Here is a 24,334-nt window from a genome sequence, read left to right on the forward strand (position 1 = left end):
TTACTCAGGGACGGCTGGTTGTGTTGTTTTTGGCTTTTCTCTGTGATGGTTTTGAGTGGTCTCCTCCTCCAGTTGCTGTCTCTCAGTGTTTGTCCCAGTATGCTAACATTTCTTTACCATCTCTCTGCCCTCTCTGTCCTCTCTCTCAGGCTGTGCCTTCCTTACCTACTGTACCAGAGAGTCAGCCCTGAAAGCTCAGAATGCCCTCCATGAGCAGAAGACCCTGCCAGGGGTATGTTACCACCACAGTGTCATAGTCTTCGAACCCTATTCCCTATATAGTGTACTACTTCTGACCAGAGCTAGTGCACTAAATAGAGAAGAGGGTGCCCATTTGCTCTATGTACTGTATATCCCCTCAAGCACCTTCTCATACAGCCAGGAGAATACATGGTAAACTAATGGTAAAATAATGATGTTTATAGAGACAATATCATTCTCATCGTCACTCAATGCCTAGGTTTACCTCCACTGTATTCACATCCTACCATACTTTTGTCTGTACATTATGCCTTGAATCTATTCTACCGTGACCAGAAACCTGCTCCTTTTACTCTCTGTTCCGAACGTACTAGACGACCAGTTCTTATAGCCTTTAGCTGTACCCTTATCCTACTCCTCCTCTGCTCCTCTGGTGATGTAGAGGTTAATCCAGGCCCTGCAGTGCTTAGCTCYWCTCCCACTCCCTAGGCGCTCTCATTTGTTGACTTCTGTACCCGTAAAGGCCTTGGTTTCATGCATGTTAACATTAGAAGCCTCCTACCTAAGTTTGTTTTATTCACTGCTTTRGCACACTCTGCCAACCCGGATGTCCGAGCCGTGTCTGAATCCTGGTTTAGGAAGAACAAAAGCCCTGAAATTTCCATCCCTAACTATAACATTTTCAGACAAGATAGAACTGCCAAAGGGGGCGGAGTTGCAATCTACTACAGAGATAGCCTTCAGAGTTCTGTCTTACTATCCAGGTCTGTGCCCAAACTATTTGAGCTTCTACTTTTAAAAATCCACCTGTCGTTGCTGCTTGCTATAGACCACCTTCTGCCCCCAGCTGTGCACTGGACACCATATGTGAATTGATTGCCCCCCATCTATCTTCAGAGCTCATGCTGTTAGGTGACCTAAACTGGGACATGCTTAACACTCCGGCCATCCAACAATCTAAGCTTGATGCCCTCAATCTCACACAAATGATCAATGAACCTACCAGGTACAACCCCAAATCTGTAAACACGGGCACCCTCATAGATATCATCCTAACCAACCTGCCCTCCAAATACACCTCTGCTGTCTTCAACCAGGATCTCAGCGATCACTGCCTCATTGCCTGCGTCCGTAGTGGGTTTGCGGTCAAGCGACCGCCCCCCATCACTGTCAAACGCTCCCTAAAACACTTCAGCGAGCAGGCCTTTCAAATCGACCTAGCCAGGGTATCCTGGAAGGATATTGACCTCATTCCGTCAGTAAAGGATGCCTGGTTAGTCTTTAAAAGTGCTTTCCTCATCATCTTAAATAAGCATGCCCCATTCAAAAAATGTAGAACCAGGAACAGATATAACCCTTGGTTCACTCCAGGCCTTACTGCCCTTGACCAGCACAAAAACATCCTGTGGCGTACTGCATTACCATCGAAWAGCCCCCGCGATATCCAACTTTTCAGGGAAGTTAGGAACCAATATACACAGGCAGTTAGGAAAGCAAAGGCTAGCTTTTTCAAACAGAAATGTGCATACTGTAGCACAAACTCCAAAAAGTTTTGGGACACTGTAAAGACCATGGAGAAGAAGAGCACCTCCTCCCAGCTGCCCACTGCACTGAGGCTAGGAAACACTGTCACCCCTGATTAATAAACGATAATTGAGAATTTCAATAAGCATTTTTCTACGTCTGGCCGTGCTTTCCACCTGGCTACCCCCCGCAGCAACTTGCTCAAGCCTCCCCCATTTTTCCTTCACCCAAATCCAGATAGCTGATGTTCTGAAAGAGCTGCAAAATCTGGACTCCTACAAATCAGCTGGGCTAGACAATCTGGACCCTCTCTTTCTAAAATTATCCGCCGAAATTGTTGCAACCCCTATTACTAGCCTGTTCAACCTCTCTTTCGTATTGTCTGAGATCCCCAAAGATTGGAAAGCTGCCGCAGTCATCCCCCTCTTCAAAGGGGGAGACACTCTAGACCCAAACTGCTACAGACCTATATCTATCCTACCCTGCCTTTCTAAGGTCTTCGAAAGCCAAGTTAACAAACAGATCACCGACCATTTCGAATCCCACCGTACCTTCTCCGCTATGCAATCTGGTTTCCGAGCTGGTCATGGTTGCACCTCAGCCACCCTCAAGGTCCAAACTGATATCATAACCGTCATTGATAAGAGACAATACTGTGCAGCTCTATTCATCGACCTGGCCAAGGCTTTCGACTCTGTCAATCACCACATTCTTATTGGCAGACTCGATAGCCTTGGTGTCTCAAATGACTGCCTCACCAACTACTTCTCTGACAGAGTTCAGTGTGTCAAATTTGAGGGCCTGTTGGGACCTCTGGCAGTCTCTATGGGGGTGCCACAGGGTTCAATTCTCGGGCCAACTCTCTTCTCTGTATACATCAATGATGTCGCTCTTGCTGCTGGTGATTCTCTGATCAACCTCTACACAGACGACACCATTCTGTATACTTCTGGCCCTTCTTTGGACACTGGGTTAACTAACCTCCAGACGAGCGTCAATGCCATACAACTCTCCTTCCGTGGCCTCCAACTGCTCTTAAATGCAAGTAAAAGTAAATGCATGCTCTTCAACCGATTGCTGCCCGCACCGGCCCGCCCGTCCAGCACACTACTCTGGACGGTTCTGACTTAGAATATGTGGACAACTACAAATTCATAGGTGTCTGGTTAGACTGTAAACTCTCCTTCCAGACTCCCATTAAGCATCTCCAATCCAAAATTAAATCTAGAATTGGCATCCTATTTTGCAACAAAGCATCCTTCACTCATGCTGCCAAACATACCCTCGTAAAACTGACTATACTACCGATCCTTGACTTCGGCGTTGTCATTTACAAAATAGCCTCCAACACTATACTCAGCAAATTGGATGCAGTCTATCACAATTCCATCCATTTTGTCAGCAAAGTCCCACATACTACCCACCACTGCGACCTATATGCTCTCGTTAGCTGGCCCTCGCTTTATATTCTTCACCAAACCCACTGGCTCAAGGTCATCTATGTCTTTGCTAGGTAAAGCACCGCCTTATCTCAGGTCACTGGTCACCATAGCAGCACCCACCCATAGCACGCGCTCCAGCAGGTACAGTTGAAGTCGGAAGATTACATACACCTTAGCCAAATACATTTAAACTCAGTTTTTCACAATTCCTGACATTTAATCCTAGTAAAAATTCCCTGTCTTAGGCCAGTTAGGATCACAACTTTATTTTAAGAATGTGAAATGTCAGAATAATAATAGAGAGAATGATTTATTTCAGCTTTTATTTCTTTCATCACATTCCCAGTGGCTCAGAAGTTTACATACACTCAATTAGTATTTGGTAGCATTGCCTTTAAATTGTTTAACTTGAGTCAAAACGTTTTGGTAACCTTCCACAACCTTCCCCTAATAAGTTGGGGTGAATTTTTGGTCCATTCCTCCTACAGAGCTGTGGAACTGAGTCAGGTTTGTTGGCATCCTTGCTCGCACACGCCTTTTCAGTTCTGCACACACATTTTCTATTAGGAGTGAGGTCAGGGCTTTTGTGATGGCCACTCCAATACCTTGACTTTGTTGTCCTTAAGCCATTTTGCGACAACTTTGGAAGTATGCTTGGGGTCATTGTCCATTTGGAAGACCCATTTGCGACCAAGTTTTAACTTCCAGACTGATGTCTTGAGATGGTGCTTCAATATATCCACATAATGTTTCCTCCTCATGATTCCATCTATTTTGTGAAGTGCACCAGACCCTCCTGCAGCAAAGCACCCCCACAACATGATGCTGCCACCCCCAAGCTTCACGGTTGGGATGGTGTTCTTCGGCCTGCAAGCCTCCCCCTTTTTCCTCCAAACATAACAATGGTCATTATGGCCAAACAGTTCTATTTTTGTTTCATCAGACCAGAGGACATTTTCCAAAAAGTATAATCTTTGTCCCCATGTGCAGTTGCAAACTGTAGTCTGGCTTTTTTTATGGCGGTTTTGGAGCAGTGGCTTCTTCCTTGCTGAGTGACCTTTCAGGTTATGTCGATATAGGACTCGTTTTACTTGGGATATAAATAATTTTGTACCTGTTTCCTCCAGCATCTTCACAAGGTCCTTTGCTGTTGTTCTGGATTGATTTGCACTTTTCGCAACAAAGTACGTTCATCTTTAGGAGACAAAACGTGTCTCCTTCCTGAGCGGTATGACAGCTGCGTGGTCCCATGGTGTTTATACTTGCCTACTATTGTTTGTACAGATGAACGTGGTACCTTCACGGCTTCTGATCCACTGGGATTGTGATACAGTGAATATAAGTGAAATAATCTGTCTGTAAACATTTGTTGGAAAAATTACTTGTGTCATGCACAAAGTAGATGTCCTAACTGACTTGCCAAAACTATATTTTGTTAACAAGACATTTGTGGAGTGGTTTAAAAACAAGTTTTAATGACTCCAACCTAAATGTATGTAAACTTCCGACTTCAACTGTATATTTCACTGGTCACCCCTAAAGCCAATTCCTCCTTTGGCCCGCTTTCCTTCCTGTTCTCTGCTGCCAATGACTTAAACGAACTGCAAAAAATCACTGAAGCTGGAGACTCATACAGTATCTCCCTCAATAACCTTAAGCACCAGCTGTCAGAGCAGCTCACAGATCACTGCACATGTACATAGCCCATCTGTAAATAGCACATCCAACTGCCTCATCCCCATACTGTTATTTATTTTTTGCTCCTTTGCACCCCAGTATCTCTACTTGCACATTCATCTTCTGCACATCTATCACTCCAGTGTTTAATTGCTATATTGTAATTATCTCTCCACTATGGCCTATTTATTTCCTTACCTCCCTTATCCTACCTCATTTGCACACACTGTATATAGACTTTTTCTCTTGTATTATTGACTGTATGTTTTTTATTCCATGTGTAACTCTGTGTTGTTTGTGTCGCACTGCTTTGCTTTATCTTGGCCAGGTCGCAGTTGTAAATGAGAACTTGTTCTCAACTAGCCTACTGGGTTAAATAAAGGTGAAATAAAATGTAAAAAACAATATCAAATGACAAACCAATTCGACACCCATGCAGCTCGCCACCACACGTTAATTCTCAAATGTAACACACATTTGTATTTATTTACTAACTTTCTGTTGACATACCGTATACACTACCACACATGCCCACACATGTCCTTTTTCACATTTGTTCGCTTTCTTTCTTTCCATGCTTCAATCTCCTTCTTTCTCCCCCTCACCTCCCCTTTTCATTCTCCCTCTGACAGTCACACTAACCACAAAGGAGAAACCACACAGCATCACATCAGAGCCAGCCTATTTATAGCTGTTGTGTGTGGTGTGTGTGTGTGTGTGTGTGTTGTGTGTGTGTGTGTGTGTGTGTGTGTGTGTGTGTGTGTGTGTGTGTGTGTGTGTGTGTGTGTGTGTGTGTGTGTGTGTGTGTTGTGTTGTGTGTGTGTGTGTGTGTGTGTGTGTGTGTGTGTGTTTGTGTGTGCGTGCGTGCGTGCGTATGTGTGTGTTGATTTGCCAGAGTTTTGATGCGTCTCTGTCAGGGCTCGCTTGGTTGGGTCTGTTCGTTTTTTAATGACGCCTCCAGGGAGGTTGACAGTCGCCGTGTTGAGCAGAAAGCCTTTGATGTGAATGATTATGACATCATAGACGTGCAGTGGGGAAGAGAGGAGGCGTGTGCTGCCTCTGCCGCTGTGGATCCCTCACTCCTTCTCTTATTTCATCCCCCCTTCCCTTCTTCCCACAGAGCAGGAATGGCATAGTCACACACAAAAAAATAAGAGAGATTAAATATTTGGCTTGAACGAGAAGGGGATTTTACATTCACATGGAACGTGTTTGCGTTGGAAGTTTTTGTCTTATTGAGTGTTGTACGCGGTACGGCATCTATTGTTAGCAATAAAGGGCCTTTTTTCATGTAGCGATCCATACATTTTGAAAGCTTTAGCGACTAGACTAGATCAGCCCCCGTAGCGTTTGTCAAATAAATGTAATTGAAGTCACTACCCATCACCATCGTTTAATAAGAAATGCTAATTAGTCGATCCCTGATCGGATCCGCCGATGATTGCTCAGATTTGTCGACTCATTGTAAATGTTAAGTAAACAGCTATAATTGTCTGGGACAGTCCTAGTATGAGCAGCCAATCTTAAAGAAGCAGACGAGTCTGGGAGATGCATTCTATGAAGCCTTATAGAGGTGAAGACGGCAAAACGCATCAAATGAGTTCATTAGGGAAAGAACAGGGACTTGGCAGAGAGATGAGAAAGGCAGTGGGACATTTTATATGCTGTGTAATCCGCATTTGATTCTTCTCTTTTTACCCAACTATCCATCTCATCAATCTACACACAATAACCCATAATGACAAAGCAGAAACAGTTATCATATATTTTTTTGCAAATGTATTAAAAAAAAAAGAATTTAAATCCCTTTTACATAAGTATTCAGACCCTCTACTCAATACTTTGTTGAAGCACCTTTGGCAGCAATTACAGCCTCAAGTCTTCTTGGGTATGAGGTACACCTGTATTTGAGGTACACAGGTACACCTGTATTTGGGGAGTTTCCCCCGTTATTCTCTGCAGATTCTCTCAAGCTCTGTCAGGTTGGATAGGGAGTGTCGCTGCACAGCTATTTTCATGTCTCTCCAGAGATGTTTGATTGGGTTCATGTTTGGGTTCTGGTTGGGCCAGTCAAGGACATTCAGAGACTTGTCCCGAAGCCACTCCTGTGTTGTCTTGGCTGTATACTTAGGGTCGTTGTCCTGTTGGAAGGTGAACTGTCGCCCCCCAGTCTGAGGTCCTGAGCACTCTGGAGCAGGTTTTAATCAAGGATCTCTCTGTACTTTGCTCCGTTCATCTTTCCCTCCATCCTGACTAGTTTCCCAGTACATGCCTCTGAAAAACATCCCCACAGCATGATGTTGTCAGCACCATGCTTCACCGTAGGGATGGTGCGAGGTTTCCTCCAGACGTGATGCTTGGCATTCAGGCCAAAGAGTTCTTGGTTTCATCAGACCAGAGAATCTCCAAGGGGCTGTCATGTGCCTTTTACTGAGGAGTGGCTTCCGTCTGGCCACTCTACCATAAATACCTGATTGGTGGAGTGCTGCAGAGATGGTTTTCCTTCTGGAAGGTTCTCCCATCTCCACAGAGGAACTCTGGAGCTCTGTCAGAGTGACCATCAGGTTCTTTGCCACCTCCCTGACCAATGCCCTTCTCCCCCGATTGCTCAGTTTGGCCGGGCGGCCATCTCTAGGAAGTGTCTTGGTGGTTCCAAACTTCTTCCATTTAAGAATGATGAAGGCCACTGTGTTCTTGGGGATCTTCAATGCTACAGAAATGTTTTGGTTCCCTTCCCCAGATCTGTGCCTCGACACAATCCTGTCTCAGAGCTCTACGGACAATTCCTTCGACCTCATGGCTTGGTTTTCGTGCTTACATGCATTGTCAACTATGGGACCTTATAAGGTGTGTTTCTTTCYAAATCATGTCAAATCAATTAAATTTACCACAGGTGGACTCCAATCAAGTTGTAGAAACCTCTCAAGGATGATCAGTGGAAACAGGATGCACCTGAGCTCTGAATACCTCTTTAAATAAGGTTTTCTGTATTATTATTTTTTTTATGTGCAAACATTTCTACAAACMTGTTTTCACTTTGTCATTATGGGGTATTGTAGATTGATAACAGGAAAAAGATCTTCAATCGATTTTAGAATAAGGCTGTAACTTAACAAACTGTGGAAAAAGTCAAGGGGTCTGAATACTTTCCAAATGCACTATACCTACTGCAGGGATACTCAAATCTGGAGCTTGAGTCCATTTCCACCGCTTATTTTCATTCTCGCCCTTTAGTCAGGGATTGATTTAGACCCGGTGCACCAGGTGAATGCAGTTACCTACCAGGCAAAACAAAAAAGTGTAACTGTGCTTGATTTGAGTATCTCTGACCTAATATTACAAGTGATAGTTCAACTTTTGGAAGTTTGATCTTATTTTCGACTTCCTAGCATGTTGACGTTTAGCTGGATATCTAGCAAAGTCCAGAATTTCCTGGCTAGAATGTAGCAATGCTAGTGGTAATTGATTGTATCAGTTAGTGGTGCATTCAACATTTTATTTGTTATTTATTAACCCTTATTTTACCAGGTAAGTTGACTGAGAACACATTCCAACAACCTGGGGAATAGTTACAAGGGAGAGGAAGGGGATGAATGAGCCAATTGTATGCTAGGGATGATAAGGTGGCCATGATGGTATGAGGGCCAGATTTGTAATTTGGTAATACAGTCCTTTGTGTGGAGTCAGCTAAGCTACTAGTATGTATTTTAGTAGGATAAGATACTTCTTTGTTTTTATGTATCATAATCACAGTTGAAGTGACTGATTACTGATTGACATTGATTAGACTTTGTACTTGTGTACCACCGCAGGTTTTCACAGCTGCTGGCACATTATCAGGTTCCCACCTTTTACAAAGAAAAACTTATGCGGAGGTCAAACCAATGCCAGACATAAACTAAACATAAGAAATGTTGCATTAGATTATTTATTCAAAGTGTGCGTCTATGAAATAATTCACCGGGGAAGTTTAAGAGAGTGTAAATGACCTGTATAAAACGGGACATGTCCCAATGTGTGCCTCTGGACGACATATTCCCTCTCACGTTTCAGACTCATACAACAGCATGATGCATCAGAAAGCCTCTATTGATTTTGGCACAGGGCCTCCCTAGGAGGGAGGGAGGGAGGGAGGGAGGACACGGGGCATGATCAGCCTGTACCTTGTGTGTAAACACCCACACACAAATACTCTCTCACACTCATAAACACACATACACAAATACACACGTGTAAAGCCGTGAGCATTCAAACACGCACAGATACATATACAGGGGCAAAGACACACACACACACAGACACACACTCACTGAAAGACAAATACACACAGATCTTTCTCATACACCCTGACATAAACACGCTTCATACATATGCATTTCTTTCTGTCATTCACACACCCACCATCACACCCACACACTCTTTCAAACACATTCTCCCCCACAAAAAATAAGCAGATCACACACACACATGCACTTGTGTGCACACACACACACACACACACACACACACACACACACACACACACACACACACACACACACACACACAAACACGCACGCACACAGAAATTCGGTACCGATTGACTCATACTGTAATAGTTCAAACTGGGAGCCAGATGAAAATATTTAGAAGCTCGTGAATCAATGTGTCATTTCAGAGCCTGTTCAAATACACACACACACTTCTGCCATCCCTCTTTCCCTCTCTCCCTTACACCCAGTTCAACACAGGGACAAAAATAACTGAGGGAAGGAAAGGAAAGGAAAGGAAAGGAAAGGAAAGGAAAGGAAAGGAAAGGAAAGGAAAGGAAAGGAAAGGAAAGGAAAGGAAAGGAAAGGAAAGGAAAGGAGGAAAGAGAGATGGGTGATGAGGGAGAGATAGAGAGAGAGAGAAAGGTGTCTCAGTACCACTGATTTGTGTCTGTTTCTTTTTTTCCGAGGAGAGATAATGTCGGGTCCAGAAATCTATAGCATTGATTGGCTGCGTGACCCACTTTCATGGCAGCTTTCTCGATAAGTCGCCTYATTGGTCAATAACTGCCTGGCTCTCTGGGTGAGGCAGGGGTTCGGTTCTGTGAGTGTGGGTGTGGGTGTTGGGAGAGAAGGGGGGTTAAGAGGGCGTGCACGTCTGCACAAAGACCATGATTGCATCGCAAATGGCACCCTATTCCATATATAGTGCACTACTTTTAACCAGAGTCCATAGGTATAGCTTCAATAGAGGACATACACACACACCTCTGGAATATGTAACACTTAATTCCAATAATCCCAATTTAGACATTTTGCCCATAGCCATAATATGTTTTATCTGGGGGAGCAGAATGACAACACGGGGAGTGGAGGTGGAACAGTATCAGCCATGCCGTGGCTCGGGCAGCTTTCAATAATTGATGGTGTCCGAGGCCCCGGATTGGGAAGTAATTGCATTACAGGTCACTTCTCAATAGCAATTTGTGAAAGTTGTGGTGATGTGTGCCGGGTGGCGATCAATAGGGGCTGTCCAGGGATGTAGACACACCAGTGCTCTCTCTCTATCTCTCTCCATCTCTGTCTCTCTCTCTCTCTCTCTCCTGTATACAGGCAGACAGACCGTACTGTGCTCTACTGTACTGTAATCTACTGTACTGTACTCTACTGCGTTTGAGCAAATTACTGTACTGTACTTAAGCCTACTCTATTGTACTCTACTGTGCACTACTGTACGATACTGTACTTTACTGTACTGTGCTCTGTACTGTACTCGAGTTTACTCTACTTGAGTTTCTTACAATTGAAGAAATGGCCCATGGACTCTTGATCTAGTGGTCTTGGTCTTGAGACCACTCAAGACCACATAAATTATGTATTGAACTTGTCATGGTCTCAAATCACTGTGTCTGGGTCTGGATCTTGGGACCAGTGTCCTGGTATAAATATTGGTCTTGGCTCTTGAATATTAGTCTTTGGTTTGCAAACCATCAGGGGTGGAAAGAGTACTGAAATATCCTACTCAAGTTGAAGTACTGTTACCTTAATGACATTTTACTCAAGTCGAAGTAAAACTACTGGTGTAAACAACTACTCAAGTAAAAGTAAAAAGTCGCTCATTTAATAAGTACTCAGACTAAAAGAAACTTAGTTACTTTTAAAATAAAAACAATGACCATATAGCTAATTTCGCTAAGGTTAACTGAACGTTGTTACACATGATCTTTTCAATGAAATGCATTGACAAAGGAAGAGAGGACATCAATGTACAGTATGAACTAAGTTTTTATTGTTTAGGTACATACCAGTCAAAAGTTTAGACACACCTACCCATTCAAGGGTTTTTCTTCATTTACATTCTTAATTTACATTGTAGAATAATAATGAAGAAATCTAAACTATGAACTAACACTTATGGAATCATGTTGTAACCAAAAATGTGTTCAACAAATCAAAATATATTTTATATTTGAAATTCTTCAAAGTAGCCACCCTTTGCCTTGATGACAGCTTTGCACACTATTGGCATTCTCTCAACCAGCTTCATGAGGGAGTCACCTGGAATCCATTTCAATTAACAGGTGTGCCTTGTTAAAAGTTCATTTGTGGAATTTCTTTCCTTCTTAATGCGTTTGAGCAAATCAGTTGTGTTGTGACAAGGTAGGGGTGCTATACAGAACATAGCCCTATTTGGCAAAAGACCAAGTCCATATTATGGCAAGAACAGCTCAAATAGCAAAGAGAAATGAAAGCTCTTCATTACTTTAAGACAAAAGGTCAGTCAATCCGGAAAATGTCAAGAACTTTGAAAGTTTCTTCAAGTGCAGTCGCAAAAACCATCAAGGGCTATGATGAAACTGGCTCTCATGAGGACCGCCACAGGAAGACCCAAAGTTACCTCTGCTGCAGAGGATAAGTTCATTACAGTCAAATAAATGCATCACAGAGTTCAAGAAACAGACACATCTCAACATCAACTGTTTAGAAGAGACTGCGTGAATCAGGTCTTCATGGTCGAATTGCTGCAAAGAAACCACAACTAAAGGACACCAATTAGAAGAAGAGACATGCTTGGGCCAAAAAACACGAGCAATGGACATTAGACCGGTGGAAATCTGTCCTTTGGTTTGATGAATCCAAATTTGAGATTTTTGGTACCAACCGCAGTGTCTTTCTGAGATGCAGAGTAGGTGAACAGATGATCTCCGCATGTGTGGTTCCCACCGTGAAGCATGGAGGAGAAGTGATGGTGTGGGGGTGCTTTGCTGGTGACAGTGTCAGTGAATTATTGAGAATTCAAGGCACACTTAACCAGCATGGCTACCACAGTGTTCTGCAGTGATAGGCCATCCCATCTGGTTTGCGCTTAGTGGGACAATAATTTGTTTTTCAACAGGACAATGAGCCAATACACACCTCCAGGCTGTGTAAGGGCCATTTGACCAAGAAGGAGAGTGATGTGAGTGCTGCATCAGATGACCTGGCCTGCACAATCACCCGACCTCAACCCAATTGAGATGGATTGGGTTGAGTTGGACCGCAGAGTGAAGGAAAAGCAGCAAACACGTTCTCAGTGGGAACTCCTTCAAGACTGTTGGAAAATCATTACTCATGAAGCTGGTTGAGAGAATGCCAAGAGTGTGCAAAGCTGTCATCAAGGCAAACGGTGGATACTTTGAAGAATATATTTTGATTTGTTTCATACTTTTTTGTTTACTACATGAGTTATTTCATAGTTGTGATGTCTTCACTATTATTCAACAATGTAGAAAATAGTAAAAATAAAGATAAACTTTTCACTGGTACTGTATATAAAAAACAATGGATTTGTCAATTCTATTAATATTTTTAAATAAATTTAACATTTCTAGCAATTAAAATGTTTTAATGAATTATAAGCAATACAAAATAAAGTACATAAGCAACAAATCACCAATTCAAGGTGATTTTCCTCACTCACTCCGTCTTTCAATCACTCACAAACTCCCTCTTTTCCTTAATTACTTACTCACTCACCCATACAAGGCCAAATGGTGAGTGCCGGGGCACACTGAATATTCCTAAAGGATTTAATGTCAAATGAACTCTGGAGGCAACAACAGAACATCATGGAAATAAAGATGTATGAGCAAACCCCCCTGAAACAGAGAAAGGGCTACAGATGTTGCATTAGAATGATAAACTATATATTGGCTACAAATACAGAGTAAATGTTTATAAAAAAATATATAATAATCAAATACATTAACCGACTGTTCCTTGTTAGGATACAATTGGAGCTGCCATCTTAGAGCAACTCTCACGCCCTGACCATAGAGAGCCCTCGGGGTTCTCTATGGTGTTGTAGGTCAGGGCGTGACTAGGAGGGTGTTTTAGTTTTCCTATTTCTATGTTTGTTTTGTTGTATGGTTCCCAATTAGAGGCAGCTGATTGCCGTTGTCTCTAATTGGGGATCATACTTAAGTTCTCCATTGTTCCCACCTGGGTTGCGGGATATTGTTTGTGTAGGTACTTGTTGCACCACGTAAGTCACGGTTCATTGCTTGTTTATTGTTTTTGAGAAGTTTCACTTAATTAAAGGATGTGGAACTCAAATCACGCTGCGCCTTGGTCCGTCTCTCATAACAACCGTGACAGAATATCCCACCAATCAAGGACCAAGCAGCGTGCCATGGAGGAGAAGGTGAGTTCAGGGAGATCAGGAGTGGATGCGAGACCCTTCCTTGGCGGGAGTCGCATAAAGATCAGGAAGGACAGCGACGACGCCGGGGGCCGCGGCCACAGAAAACCCAATCTTTTTTTGGGGGTGGGGGGCACATGGGGTGGTCGACTGAGCAGCGGGAGTGCCAGAGCCAGTTTGGGAGTCAGTGGAGGAATTCGATGAAAGATACCGGAGAGAGGTGGTAGCAAGGAGAATGCTGCAGCACAGGCGTGCTGAAGAGCGTGACACCAGTCCGGTGCCATCTGCACCGGTTTCACGCATCTGGCCTCCAGTGCGCCTCCCCAGTCCGGTTCGTCCTGTGCCGGTTCCTCGCACTCGCCCTGAAGAGCGGGTCATCAGTCCGGTGCCATCTGTGCCAGCTCCCCCACTCGCCCTGAAGATTCAGAGACCGTCAGGGAGGCGATGGAGAAGTTGGGAGAGAGAGAGGAGAGAGATGTTGGTCAGGTGTGTTCTGCACAACATTCGACCTGAAGAGCCTGTCAGCAGTCTGGTGAAACCTGTGCCGGCTCCACGCATCTGGCCTCCAGTGCGCCTCCCCAGTCCGGTACGTCCTGTGCCAGCTCCCCGCACCCGCACTGAGTTGCGTGTCACCAATCCGGTGCCACCTATGCCGTCTCCACGCACCAGGCCTTCAGTGCGCCTCCCCAGGCTGGTACGTTCTGTGCCAGCTCACCGCACCCGCACTGAAGTGCGTGTCACCAGTCCGGTGCCACCTGTGCCGGCTCCATGCACCAGGCCTCCAGTGCGCCTCCCCAGCCCGGTACGTCCTGTGCCAGCTCCCCGCACCCGCCTCGAAGTGCGTGTCACCAGTCTCGCTCCATGGCAGGAGCCTTCCTCTGCGCCGGTGCCCAGTCCAAGCACGATGTCCAGTCCCGCTCCATGGCAGAAGCCTTCCTCTGCGCCGATGCCCAGTCCAGGCACGGCGTCCAGTCCAGCTCTAGGGAAGGAGCCTTCCTCTGCGCCAGCGCCCAGTCCAGGCACGGCGTTCAGTCCAGCTCCAAGGCCGGAGCCTTCCTCGGCGCCGGTGCCCAGTCCGGGCGCGGCGTCCAACCCAGCTCCATGGCCAGAGCCTTCCGCTGCGTCGGTGCCCAGTCCAGGCACGGCATCCAACCCAGCTCCATGGCCGGATCCGTGGTCAGGGCGGGGATTACGACCCACACCGGAGCAGCCACCGACACTAGTCACCCCACTACCCTCCCCATTTGGTTACAGGTTTTGCGGCCGGAGTCCGCTCCTTTGGGGGGGGGGGGGTACTGTCACGCCCTGACCATAGAGAGCGCTCAGGGTTCTAGGTCAAGGCGTGATTAGGGGGGTGGTTTTTTTTCTTCTATTTTTCCTATTTCTATGTTTATTTTGTTGTATGGTTCTCAATTAGAGGCAGCTGATTGTCGTTGTCTCTAATTGGGGATCATACTTAAGTTCTCCATTGTTCCCACCTGGGTTGTGGGATATTGTTTGTGTATGTGCTTGTTGCACCAGCTAGCAAGCTAGCCACCAATACACATAGTGACATCAACGTGCTATCATCAGTAGGTGGTGGTTAGACATGTAGATAACTAGCTAACTTAACTGCAAGGATGGCTTGCTAACATTTACTAGCTGTTAAAGATTTCCATAGCTACATTTTGAGCATTCATAGCTAGCTAGTTAACTACCTCTACAATGTTTCCTCAAGTTTAAGGCAGAGATTTTGTAGGCTGCCACCTCCACCATCCTCTGTAAGCAAAGCTTACATTATACCGCCTCTCCTGTGCTTGTAGGAGAACTGATCACGGTCTCTTCCATCCCCATTGTTTTGATAAACGTTTCCTCTCTTTTATGATGTGTCTCAAACTAAACAAAGTTATTTTTGCCTTTTTAAAAATCTTCAGACCATCATCGTTCAGTTTGTATGCACATGATTGATCTGTATTAGCGCAGAGCATGACATTTGATTTGCTTGGTCACTGACTAAACAACGATAATTTCTCGCAAACTTTCTGTGCCCTCATGATCTACTATAGACCATTTTCTGTGTTTACAAACATTGCCGCAAGAGGGCGATGCGTGCAAGTTGGCGGCAGAACCAGGGGGAGTTCTTATAGAATGGCAGCAAAAAATTTGTGCATTTCACACAACTTTAAAATTAAAATTGGATTTTAAGGCTCGTATGAATGTCCTGCTTAATATAATGTTGGTGTTATTGCAAATCAACTGCATTATACTTAAAAAATACTTCAACTTCAATCAGTAAAATGTCTCTCTGGCTAGCTTTTGCTAGAGCCTACAGTGGCAAGAAAAATTATGTGAACCCTTTGAAAATATCTGAATTTCTGCACATGTTGGTCATAAAATTTGATCGGACCTTCATCTAGGACACAACAATAGACAAACAGTCTGCTTAAATTAATAACACACAAACAATTATACGTTTTCATGTCTTCATTGAACACACTGTGTAAACATTAACATTGCAGGGTAGAAAAAGTATGTGAACCCATGGATTTAATAACTGGTTGACCCTCCTTTGGCAGCAATAACCTCAAGCAAACATTTTCTGTAGTTGCGGATCAGACCTGCACAACGGTCAGGAGGAATTCTGGACCATTCCTCTTTAGAAAACTGTTTCAGTTCAGCAATATTCTTGGACTGCTCTCTTGAGGTCATGCCACAGCATTTCAATCGGGTTGAGGTCAGGACTCTGACTGGGCCACTCCAGAAGGTATATTTTCTTTTGTTGAAGCCATTCTGTTGTTGATTTACTTCTGTTTTTTGGGTCGTTGTCCTGTTACATCATCCAACTTCTGTTGAGCTTCAACTGGCGGACAGATAGCCTAACATTCTTCTGCAAAATGTCTTGATACACTTGGGAATTAATTTTTGGGTCGATGATAGCAAGCTGTCCAGGCCCTTTGGCAGCAAGGCAGCCGCAAATCATGATGCCCCCTCCACCATACTTTACAGTTGGGATGAGGTTTTGATGTTGGTGTGCTGTGCCTTTTTCTCCACACATAGTGTTGTGTGTTCCTTCCAAACAACTCAACTGTAGTTTCATCTGTTCACCGAATATTTTGCCAGTAGCGCTGTGGAAAATCCAGATGCACTTTTGCAAACTTCAGACATGCAGCAATGTTTTTTGTTGTTGACAGCAGTGGCTTCTTCTGTGGTGTCCTTCCATGAACACCATTGTTGTTTAGTGTTTTATGTATCGTAGACTCGTTAGAGATGTTAGCATGTTCAAGAGATATCTGTAAGTATTTACCTGACACTCTAGGATTCTTCTTAACCTCATTGAGCATTCTGCGCTGTGCTCTTGCAGTCCTCTTTGCAGGATGACCACTCCTAGGGAGAGTAGCAACAGTGCTGAACTTTCTCCATTTATAGACAATTTGTCTTACTGTGGACTGATAGACATCAAGGCTTTTAGAGATACTTTTTTTACCCTTTCCAGCTTTATGCAAGTCAACAATTCTTAATCTTAGGTATTTTGAGATCTCTTTTGTTTGCGGCATGGTTCACATCAGGCAATGCTTCTTGTGAATATCAAACTCAAATTTTGTGTGTTTTTTATAGGGCAAGGCAGCTCTAACCAACATCTCCAATCTCGTCTCATTGATTGGACTCCAGGTTAGCTGACCCCTGACTCCAATTAGCTTTTGGAGAAGTCATGAGCCTAGGAGTTCACATACTTTCCCCATCCTACACTGTGAATGTTTAAATGATGTATTCAATATAGACATGAAAAATACAATTTGTGTGTTATTAGTTTAAGCACACTGTTTGTCTATTGTTACTTAGATGAAGATCAGATCAAATTTGATGACCAATTTATGCAAAAATCCAGGTAATTCTAAAGGGTTCACATACTTTTTCTTGCCACTATATATCAATGAGTGTTAGCATTCTAGCTAACAACTGCTGCATCCAAAATAGTTATTTTGCAAAGATCACAACCAAATATAATCTTAGCGGCTGTTCAAGCAAGAATCAAAACATCATTGTAAACGTATGAGAACCCCCCCAAAAGTTATTTTGTTTAGAAGTAATAAAAACATAAATCTAGGCTATGTTGAATGGGTGCAGATGACGATGGCCATCTTACTGCTGCCAAGAATCGCATGCATTTGTGTCCGTGACCTCAGTGTTTTGTGTACTGGAAAAGGGTCTATTATGGATCAGACCAGAGATAGCCTACAAATTTGTATTCTGTAATGGATGGTTTTGAAAAGGGAGCGAAGTACAATACCTATTTCAAAACATACTTGAGTAAAATCAAAATTACTGAATTACGAACAAAGCTGATCAATTACAGTAACAAGAGTATTTGTAATTCATTACTTCCACCCCTGCAAACCATAGGCAACCCAATTTGATCATTGACTGATCACTCCCAACACATATGAATTCCCACCCAGTTGACTACTTTTAAATGGTGGAAGCCCGGAATGGCAATGTCTATACCAAAACGAGTTATTTCCATCTAGTATCCTCTATTTATCTCTATGATTGTCACTTGACACTGAAACACCTGTTATTTTGCTAAAATGAAGATAGGTAAAGTGATAATTGAAACACCGAAAGACATAATTAATTAGATGCATAAGTAATTTAATCAATCAACATGTGTCCGATTCGTGCAATCACCATTGAAGATTTACAGAGAACAATAGAGATTATATGTCTCTAAATTCAATTTAAAGGTTTTWAAAAAATCTGGTTCAAAATCATGTTTTTACGATTTTGTTAATTTGTTATGCAAATACAATTTCTAAAAAATATCTGTAAAAGAAGGGTAGTCAAAAGGATCACTTCTGTGCATTGTTCTCCCTTTATTGCAACCTTTTCACTGTTTCAGTAGTCACACATTTAAAATAATTCCCAACAATACAGACAGAAAAATAGAAGAATGATATATAAAAAAGAATAACACAAGGAATAAATAAACAATAAGTAAGGATAACTTGGTTATATACAGGGGGTACCCGTACCGGGTCGATGTGCAGGGGTATGAGGTAATTGAGAACGATATGTACAAATAGCACAGGAGGCCGGCTTCACCTTCATTGGGGAGCACGGGCTCAGAGTAATGGCTGGAACGGATTAAATGGAATGCTATCGAGCACATCCCGACCTCTGGCAGTATCTATGGTGGTGCCACGGGGTTCAATCCTCGGGCCGACTCTCTTCTCTGTATTCATCAATGATGTCGCTCTTGCTGCTGGTGATTCTCTGATCCACCTCTACGCAGACGACACCATTCTGTATACTTCTGGCGCTTCTTTGGACRCGACGAGCTTCAATGCCATACAACTCTCCTTCCGTGGCCTCCAACTGCTCTTAAATGCAAGTAAAACTAAATGCATGCTCTTCAACCGATTGCTGCCCACACCTACCCACCCGTCCAGCATCATTACTCTGGACGGTTCTGACTTAGAATATGTGGACAACTACAAATACCTAGGTGTCTGGTTAGAGTGTAAACTCTCCTTCCAGACTCACATTAAGCATCTCCAAAATTAAATCTAGAATCGGCTTCCTATTTTGCAACAAAGCATCCTTCACTCATGCTGCCAAACATACCCTAGTAAAACTGACTATCCTACTGATCCTTGACTTCGGCGATGTCATTTACAAAATAGCCTCCAACACTCTACTCAGCAAATTGAATGCAGTCTATCACAGTACCATCTGTTTTGTCACCAAAGCCCCATATACTACCCACCACTGCGACCKGTATGCTCTCGTTGGCTGGCCCCGCTTCATATCGCCAAACCCACTGGCTCCAGGTCATCTATAGGTCATTGTTAGATAAAGCCCCGCCTTATCTCAGCTCACTCGTCACCATAGCAGCACCCACCCGCAGCACGCGCTCCAGCAGGTATATTTCACTGGTCACCCCCAAAGCTAATTCCTCCTTCGGTTGCCTTTCCTTCCAGTTCTCTGCTGCCAATGACTGGAACGAACTGCAAAAATCACTGAAGCTGGAGACTCATATCTCCCTCACTGGCTTTAAGCACCAGCTGTCAGAGCAGCTCACAGATCACTGCACCTGTACATAGCCAATCTGTAAATAGCCCATCCAACTACCTCATCACCATATTGTTATTTATTTTGCTCCTTTGCACCCCAGTACCACTACTTGCACACTCATCTTCTGCACATCCATCACCCCAGTGTTTAATTWGCCAAACTGTAATAATTTCGCCACTATGGCCTATTTATTTCCTCACCCCCCTTATCCTACCTCATTTGCACACACTGTATATAGACTTTCTCTATTGTGTTATTGACTGTATGTTTGTTTATTCCATGTGTAACTCTGTGTTGTTGTTTGTGTCACACTGCTTTGCTTTGTCTTGGCCAGGTCGCAGATGTAAATGAGAACTTGTTCTCAACTAGCCTACCTGGTTAAATAAAGGTGAAATTAAAAAAAAAAACAAGTCATGGCAAAATTATTAGAAATGTAGTAAATCAACTTTAAAACGTAACTGTTTCTCTCCACCATCAAGAGGGGGGAAGGGTGCACTAAAATATTTTGCTAGTGAGGTGGGAGGGGCCCTCAACCAAACCTCGCTTGGGGTCCCCAAAAGGCTAGAGCTGGCCCTGGACTGAGGGGTGTTACTACTTATGTAAATTAGATACAGTATTTCTGTATTTCATTTCAATAAATGTGCTACAAATTCTAAAAACATGTTTTCACTCTGTCATTATGAGGTATTGTGTGTAGATGAGGGAGAAAAATATATTTATTACATTTTTAATTCAGGCTGGAAAGTATTCAGACCCCTTGACTTTTTTCACATCTTGTTACGTTACAGCCTCATTCTAAAATTTATGGAATTGTTTTTCCCCTTCATAAAGCTACAAGCAAAAACGTTTTTTTTTTCTCCAAATGTATTAAAAATAAAAACTGATATCACATTTACATAACTATTCAGACCCTTTATTGTTGAAGCACCTTTGGCAGCGATTACAGCCTTGTGTCTTCTTGGGTATGACGCTACAAGCTTTTCTACCATTCTTCTCTGCAGATCATCTCAAGCTCTGTCAGTTTGGATGGAGAGCATTGCTGACAGCTATTTCCAGGTCTCTCCAGAGATGTTCAAGTCCAGGCTCTGGCTAGGCCACTCAAGGACATTCATAGATTTGTCCCGCAGCCACTCCTGCGTTGTCTTGGCTGTGTGCTTAGGGTCATTGTCCTGTTGGAAGGTGAACCTTCGCCCCAGTCTGAGATCTTGAGTGCTCTGGAGCAGGTTTTCATCAAGGACCTTTCTGTACTTTACTCCGTTCATCTTTGCCTCGATCCTGACTAGGTAGCCAGTCCCTGCCGCTGAAAAACATCCCCACAGCATGATGCTGCCACTACCGTGCTTCATCATATGGATGGTGCCAGGTCTCCTCCTGACGTGACTCTTGGCATTCTTGGCATCTTGGTTTCATCAGACCAGAGAATTGTGTTTCTCATGGGCTGAGAGTCTTTAGGTGCCTTTTGTCAAACTCCAAGCGGGCTGTCATGTGCCTTTTACTGAGGAGAGGCTTCTGTCTGGCCATTATACCATATAGGCCTGATTGTGGGAGTGCTGCACAGATGGTTGTCTTTCTGGAAGGTTCTCTCATCTCCACAGAGGAACTCTGGAGCTCTGTTAGAGTGACCATCGGGTTCTTGGTCACCTCCCTGACCAAGGCCCTTCTCCCTGATTGCTCAGTTTGGCTGGGCGGCCAGCTCTAGGAATAGTCTCGGTGGTTGAAAATGTCCATTTAAGAATGATGGAGGCCACTGTGTTCTTGGGGATCTTCAATGCTGCAGAATTTTACCATTCCCCAGATCTGTGTGTCAACACAATCCTGTCTTAGAGCTTTACGGACAATTCCTTCGACCTCATGGCTTGCTTTTTGCTCTGACATGCACTGTCAACTGTGGGCCCTTATATAGACAGGTGTGTGCCTTTCCAATCATGTCCAATCAATTTTATTTACCACAGGTGGACTCCAATCAAGTTGTAGAAACCTCTCATGGATGATCAATGGAAACAGAATGCACCTGACCTCAATTTCGAGTCTCATAGCAAAGTGTGTGAATACTTGCAGTATGTAAATAAGGTATTTCTGTTTAGTTTTTTTCTACATTGGCAAACATTTCTAATAACCTGTTTTCACGTTGTCGCTATGGGGTATTGTGTGTAGATTGCAGAGATTTTTTTTTTTTTTACAATTTTCGAATAAGATGGTAACGTAACAAAATGTGGGAAAAGTCAAGGGGTCTGAATACTTTCCCTTTACTTTTTCCCAAAAAGTTATGTTACAAAGTGGGTTTAAAATGGATTTAATTGTAATTTTTGGTCAAAGATCTACACAAAATACTCTAATGTAAGTGGAAGAAAAATTCTAACAGTTATGAAAAATAGAACACTAATATATCTTGATTAGATAAGTATTCACCCGCCTGAGACAATACATGTTTGAAACACCTTTGGCAGCGATTACAGCTACTAATATTTTGGGGGTTAGTTTCTAAGAACTTTGCACCATGATTGTACAATATTTGGCCATTGTTATTTTTGGGGCGGCAGGTAACCTAGTGGTTAGAGCATTGGACTAGTAACCGAAAGGTTGCAAGATCGAATCCCCGGGCTGACAAGGTAAAAATCTGTCGTTCTTGCCTCTGAACAAGGCAGTTAACCCACTGTTCCTAGGTTGTCATTGAATATAAGAATTTGTTCTTAACTAACTTGCCTATTTAAATAAAGGTAAAAATGAAAAAGCTAATTTAAAATCAAAACTTTAACGAAGCCACTCAGAAAAATTCTATGTCATCTTGATAAGCAACTCCAGTGTAGATTGTCCTGCTGAAAAGTGAATTTATCTCCCAGTGTCTGTTGGAAAGAAGACTGAAACAGGTAGTCCTCTAGGATTTTGCCTGTGCTTAGCTCCATTCCGTTTCTTTTTACAAACAGGATGCATGTTTTGGACTGTTTTAAAATCACCTTTGGCTTCCTAACTCAGTTTACTTCCTCTCTGACACCTGTATCTTTGTAGTGACTGGGTGTATTGATACACCATCCAAAGCCTAATTAATAACTTTTACACATCTACCAATCAGACACTTCTTTGAAAGGCATTGTGGTTAAATCTGTGCATGAAAATCACTACTAGATTGAGGGACCTTACAGATAATTGTATATGTGGGGTAGAGAGATGGGGTAGTCATAAAAAAAGTATTTTAACCAATTGTATTGAACACAGAATGAGTCCATGCAACTTATTATCTGATTTGTTAAGCACATTTATACTTCTGAACGTATTTAGGGGTAGSGGTTAAATACTTATTGACTCAAGATATTTCAGATTTTCAGTTTTTATTCATTAAAAAAATATTCTACTAACAAAATTCCATTTTGACATAATGGAGTATTGTGTGTAGATCAGTTACACAAAATCAAAATGTAATACATTTTAAATTCAGGCAGTAACACAACAAAATGTTAAAAAAGTAATGGGCTGTGAATACTTTCTGAAGGCACTGTGCTGGACCAGGGCCCAGGCTCTGGTCATACGTAGTGCAGTATAGGGAATAATGTGCCATTTGAAGCACACTCCATGTGGTGTTAGTTCAACACAGCTGGCCATTCATTTAAACATTGTTTCGTTTTTTCACAAAACACAACTGATAATACAATGAAGATCTTTAACTTAGGACAGTGGGATATCTACTATCCTAGCTACTATACTATTCTACACTAGTTACTATTCTATAGTTTATGCACGCATGATGGTAAGTTGCTTTCGATGAAAGTGTCTGTTAAATGGGATATATTTGAGCAATAAGGCCCAGGGAGGTGTGGTATATGGCCAACGCAACGCAAAGTGCCTGGACACAGCCCTTAGTCGTGGTATATTGGCCATATATCACACATCCCCGAGGTGTCTTATTGCTATTATAAACTGGGTACCAACGTAATTAGAGCAGTAAAACTAAATGTTTTGTCATAGACATGGTATACATTCTGATATACCACGGCTTTCAGCCAATCAGAATTCAGGGCTCAAACCAGCCAGTGTATAATATATTATTATATTACTATACTACTGATCTCTCAATGTGTTGCTCTGATACTCTCGAGGCATTTTATGTCATGGGAATTACAAGGTAACTCAGGTTCTCATTCTGCCCTCTCTGAGTGCCCCAATTTCACATCTCCCATGGGTGAAGGTAAACTGTAATAGATGGTTTACTTTGCCCTCTCTGGTGAAAAGAGAAAGTAAATGCATTTTTTTCTCTTGGTGCACTTACTACATTCTCTTTCTCTCTCTCTTTGGCTCTTCTGTGTCCCACTGTACAATTGCTTTTTTTCGGACTCTCTTTTTCATTGCCTTAGCGAAAGCGATTGATGTCGCCCCTCTCTCTTGCCCTATTGCTCTTTCTTTTCTGTCTCTCTCTACAGTAGCTCTCTTTTGTCCTCCCCCTATTTATCACACACTATCGCTGTTTCATCATTGTTCTCTTTCTCTCCTGCTGCATCTGTCTCTCTCTCTCCCTCTCCCTCACTCTCTCAATCTCTCAATTCCAATTTAAGGAGCTTTATTGGCATGGGAAGCATATGTTTACATTGCCAAAGCAAGTGAAATAGAAAATAAACGAAAGTGAAATAAACATGTACATAAATGTACAGTAAACATTACACTTACAACAGTTCCAAAATAAATAAAGACACTTAAAATGTCATATTATGTATATAGTGTTGTAATGATGTGCAAATAGCTAAAGAACAAAAGGGAAAATAAATAGACATTAATATGGGTTGTATTTACAATGGTGTTTG

At 42.9% G+C, this 24,334-nt stretch overlaps 1 protein-coding gene across 1 annotated transcript in view; it reads left to right on the top strand.

The window, feature by feature from the left end:
• Positions 1-24,334, top strand: part of LOC111970281 (CUGBP Elav-like family member 4) — a 142,038-nt gene that overhangs the window by 42,030 nt on the left and 75,674 nt on the right. Inside the window, exon 2 of the mRNA XM_023996936.2 lies at positions 150-232. Coding sequence (XP_023852704.1) covers positions 150-232 — 83 coding nt within the window. The remainder of the gene's footprint in view (positions 1-149; positions 233-24,334) is intronic.

This window comes from Salvelinus sp. IW2-2015, linkage group LG11 (genome assembly GCF_002910315.2).
Source record: "Salvelinus sp. IW2-2015 linkage group LG11, ASM291031v2, whole genome shotgun sequence".
NCBI classification, from domain to species: Eukaryota; Metazoa; Chordata; class Actinopteri; order Salmoniformes; family Salmonidae; genus Salvelinus; species Salvelinus sp. IW2-2015.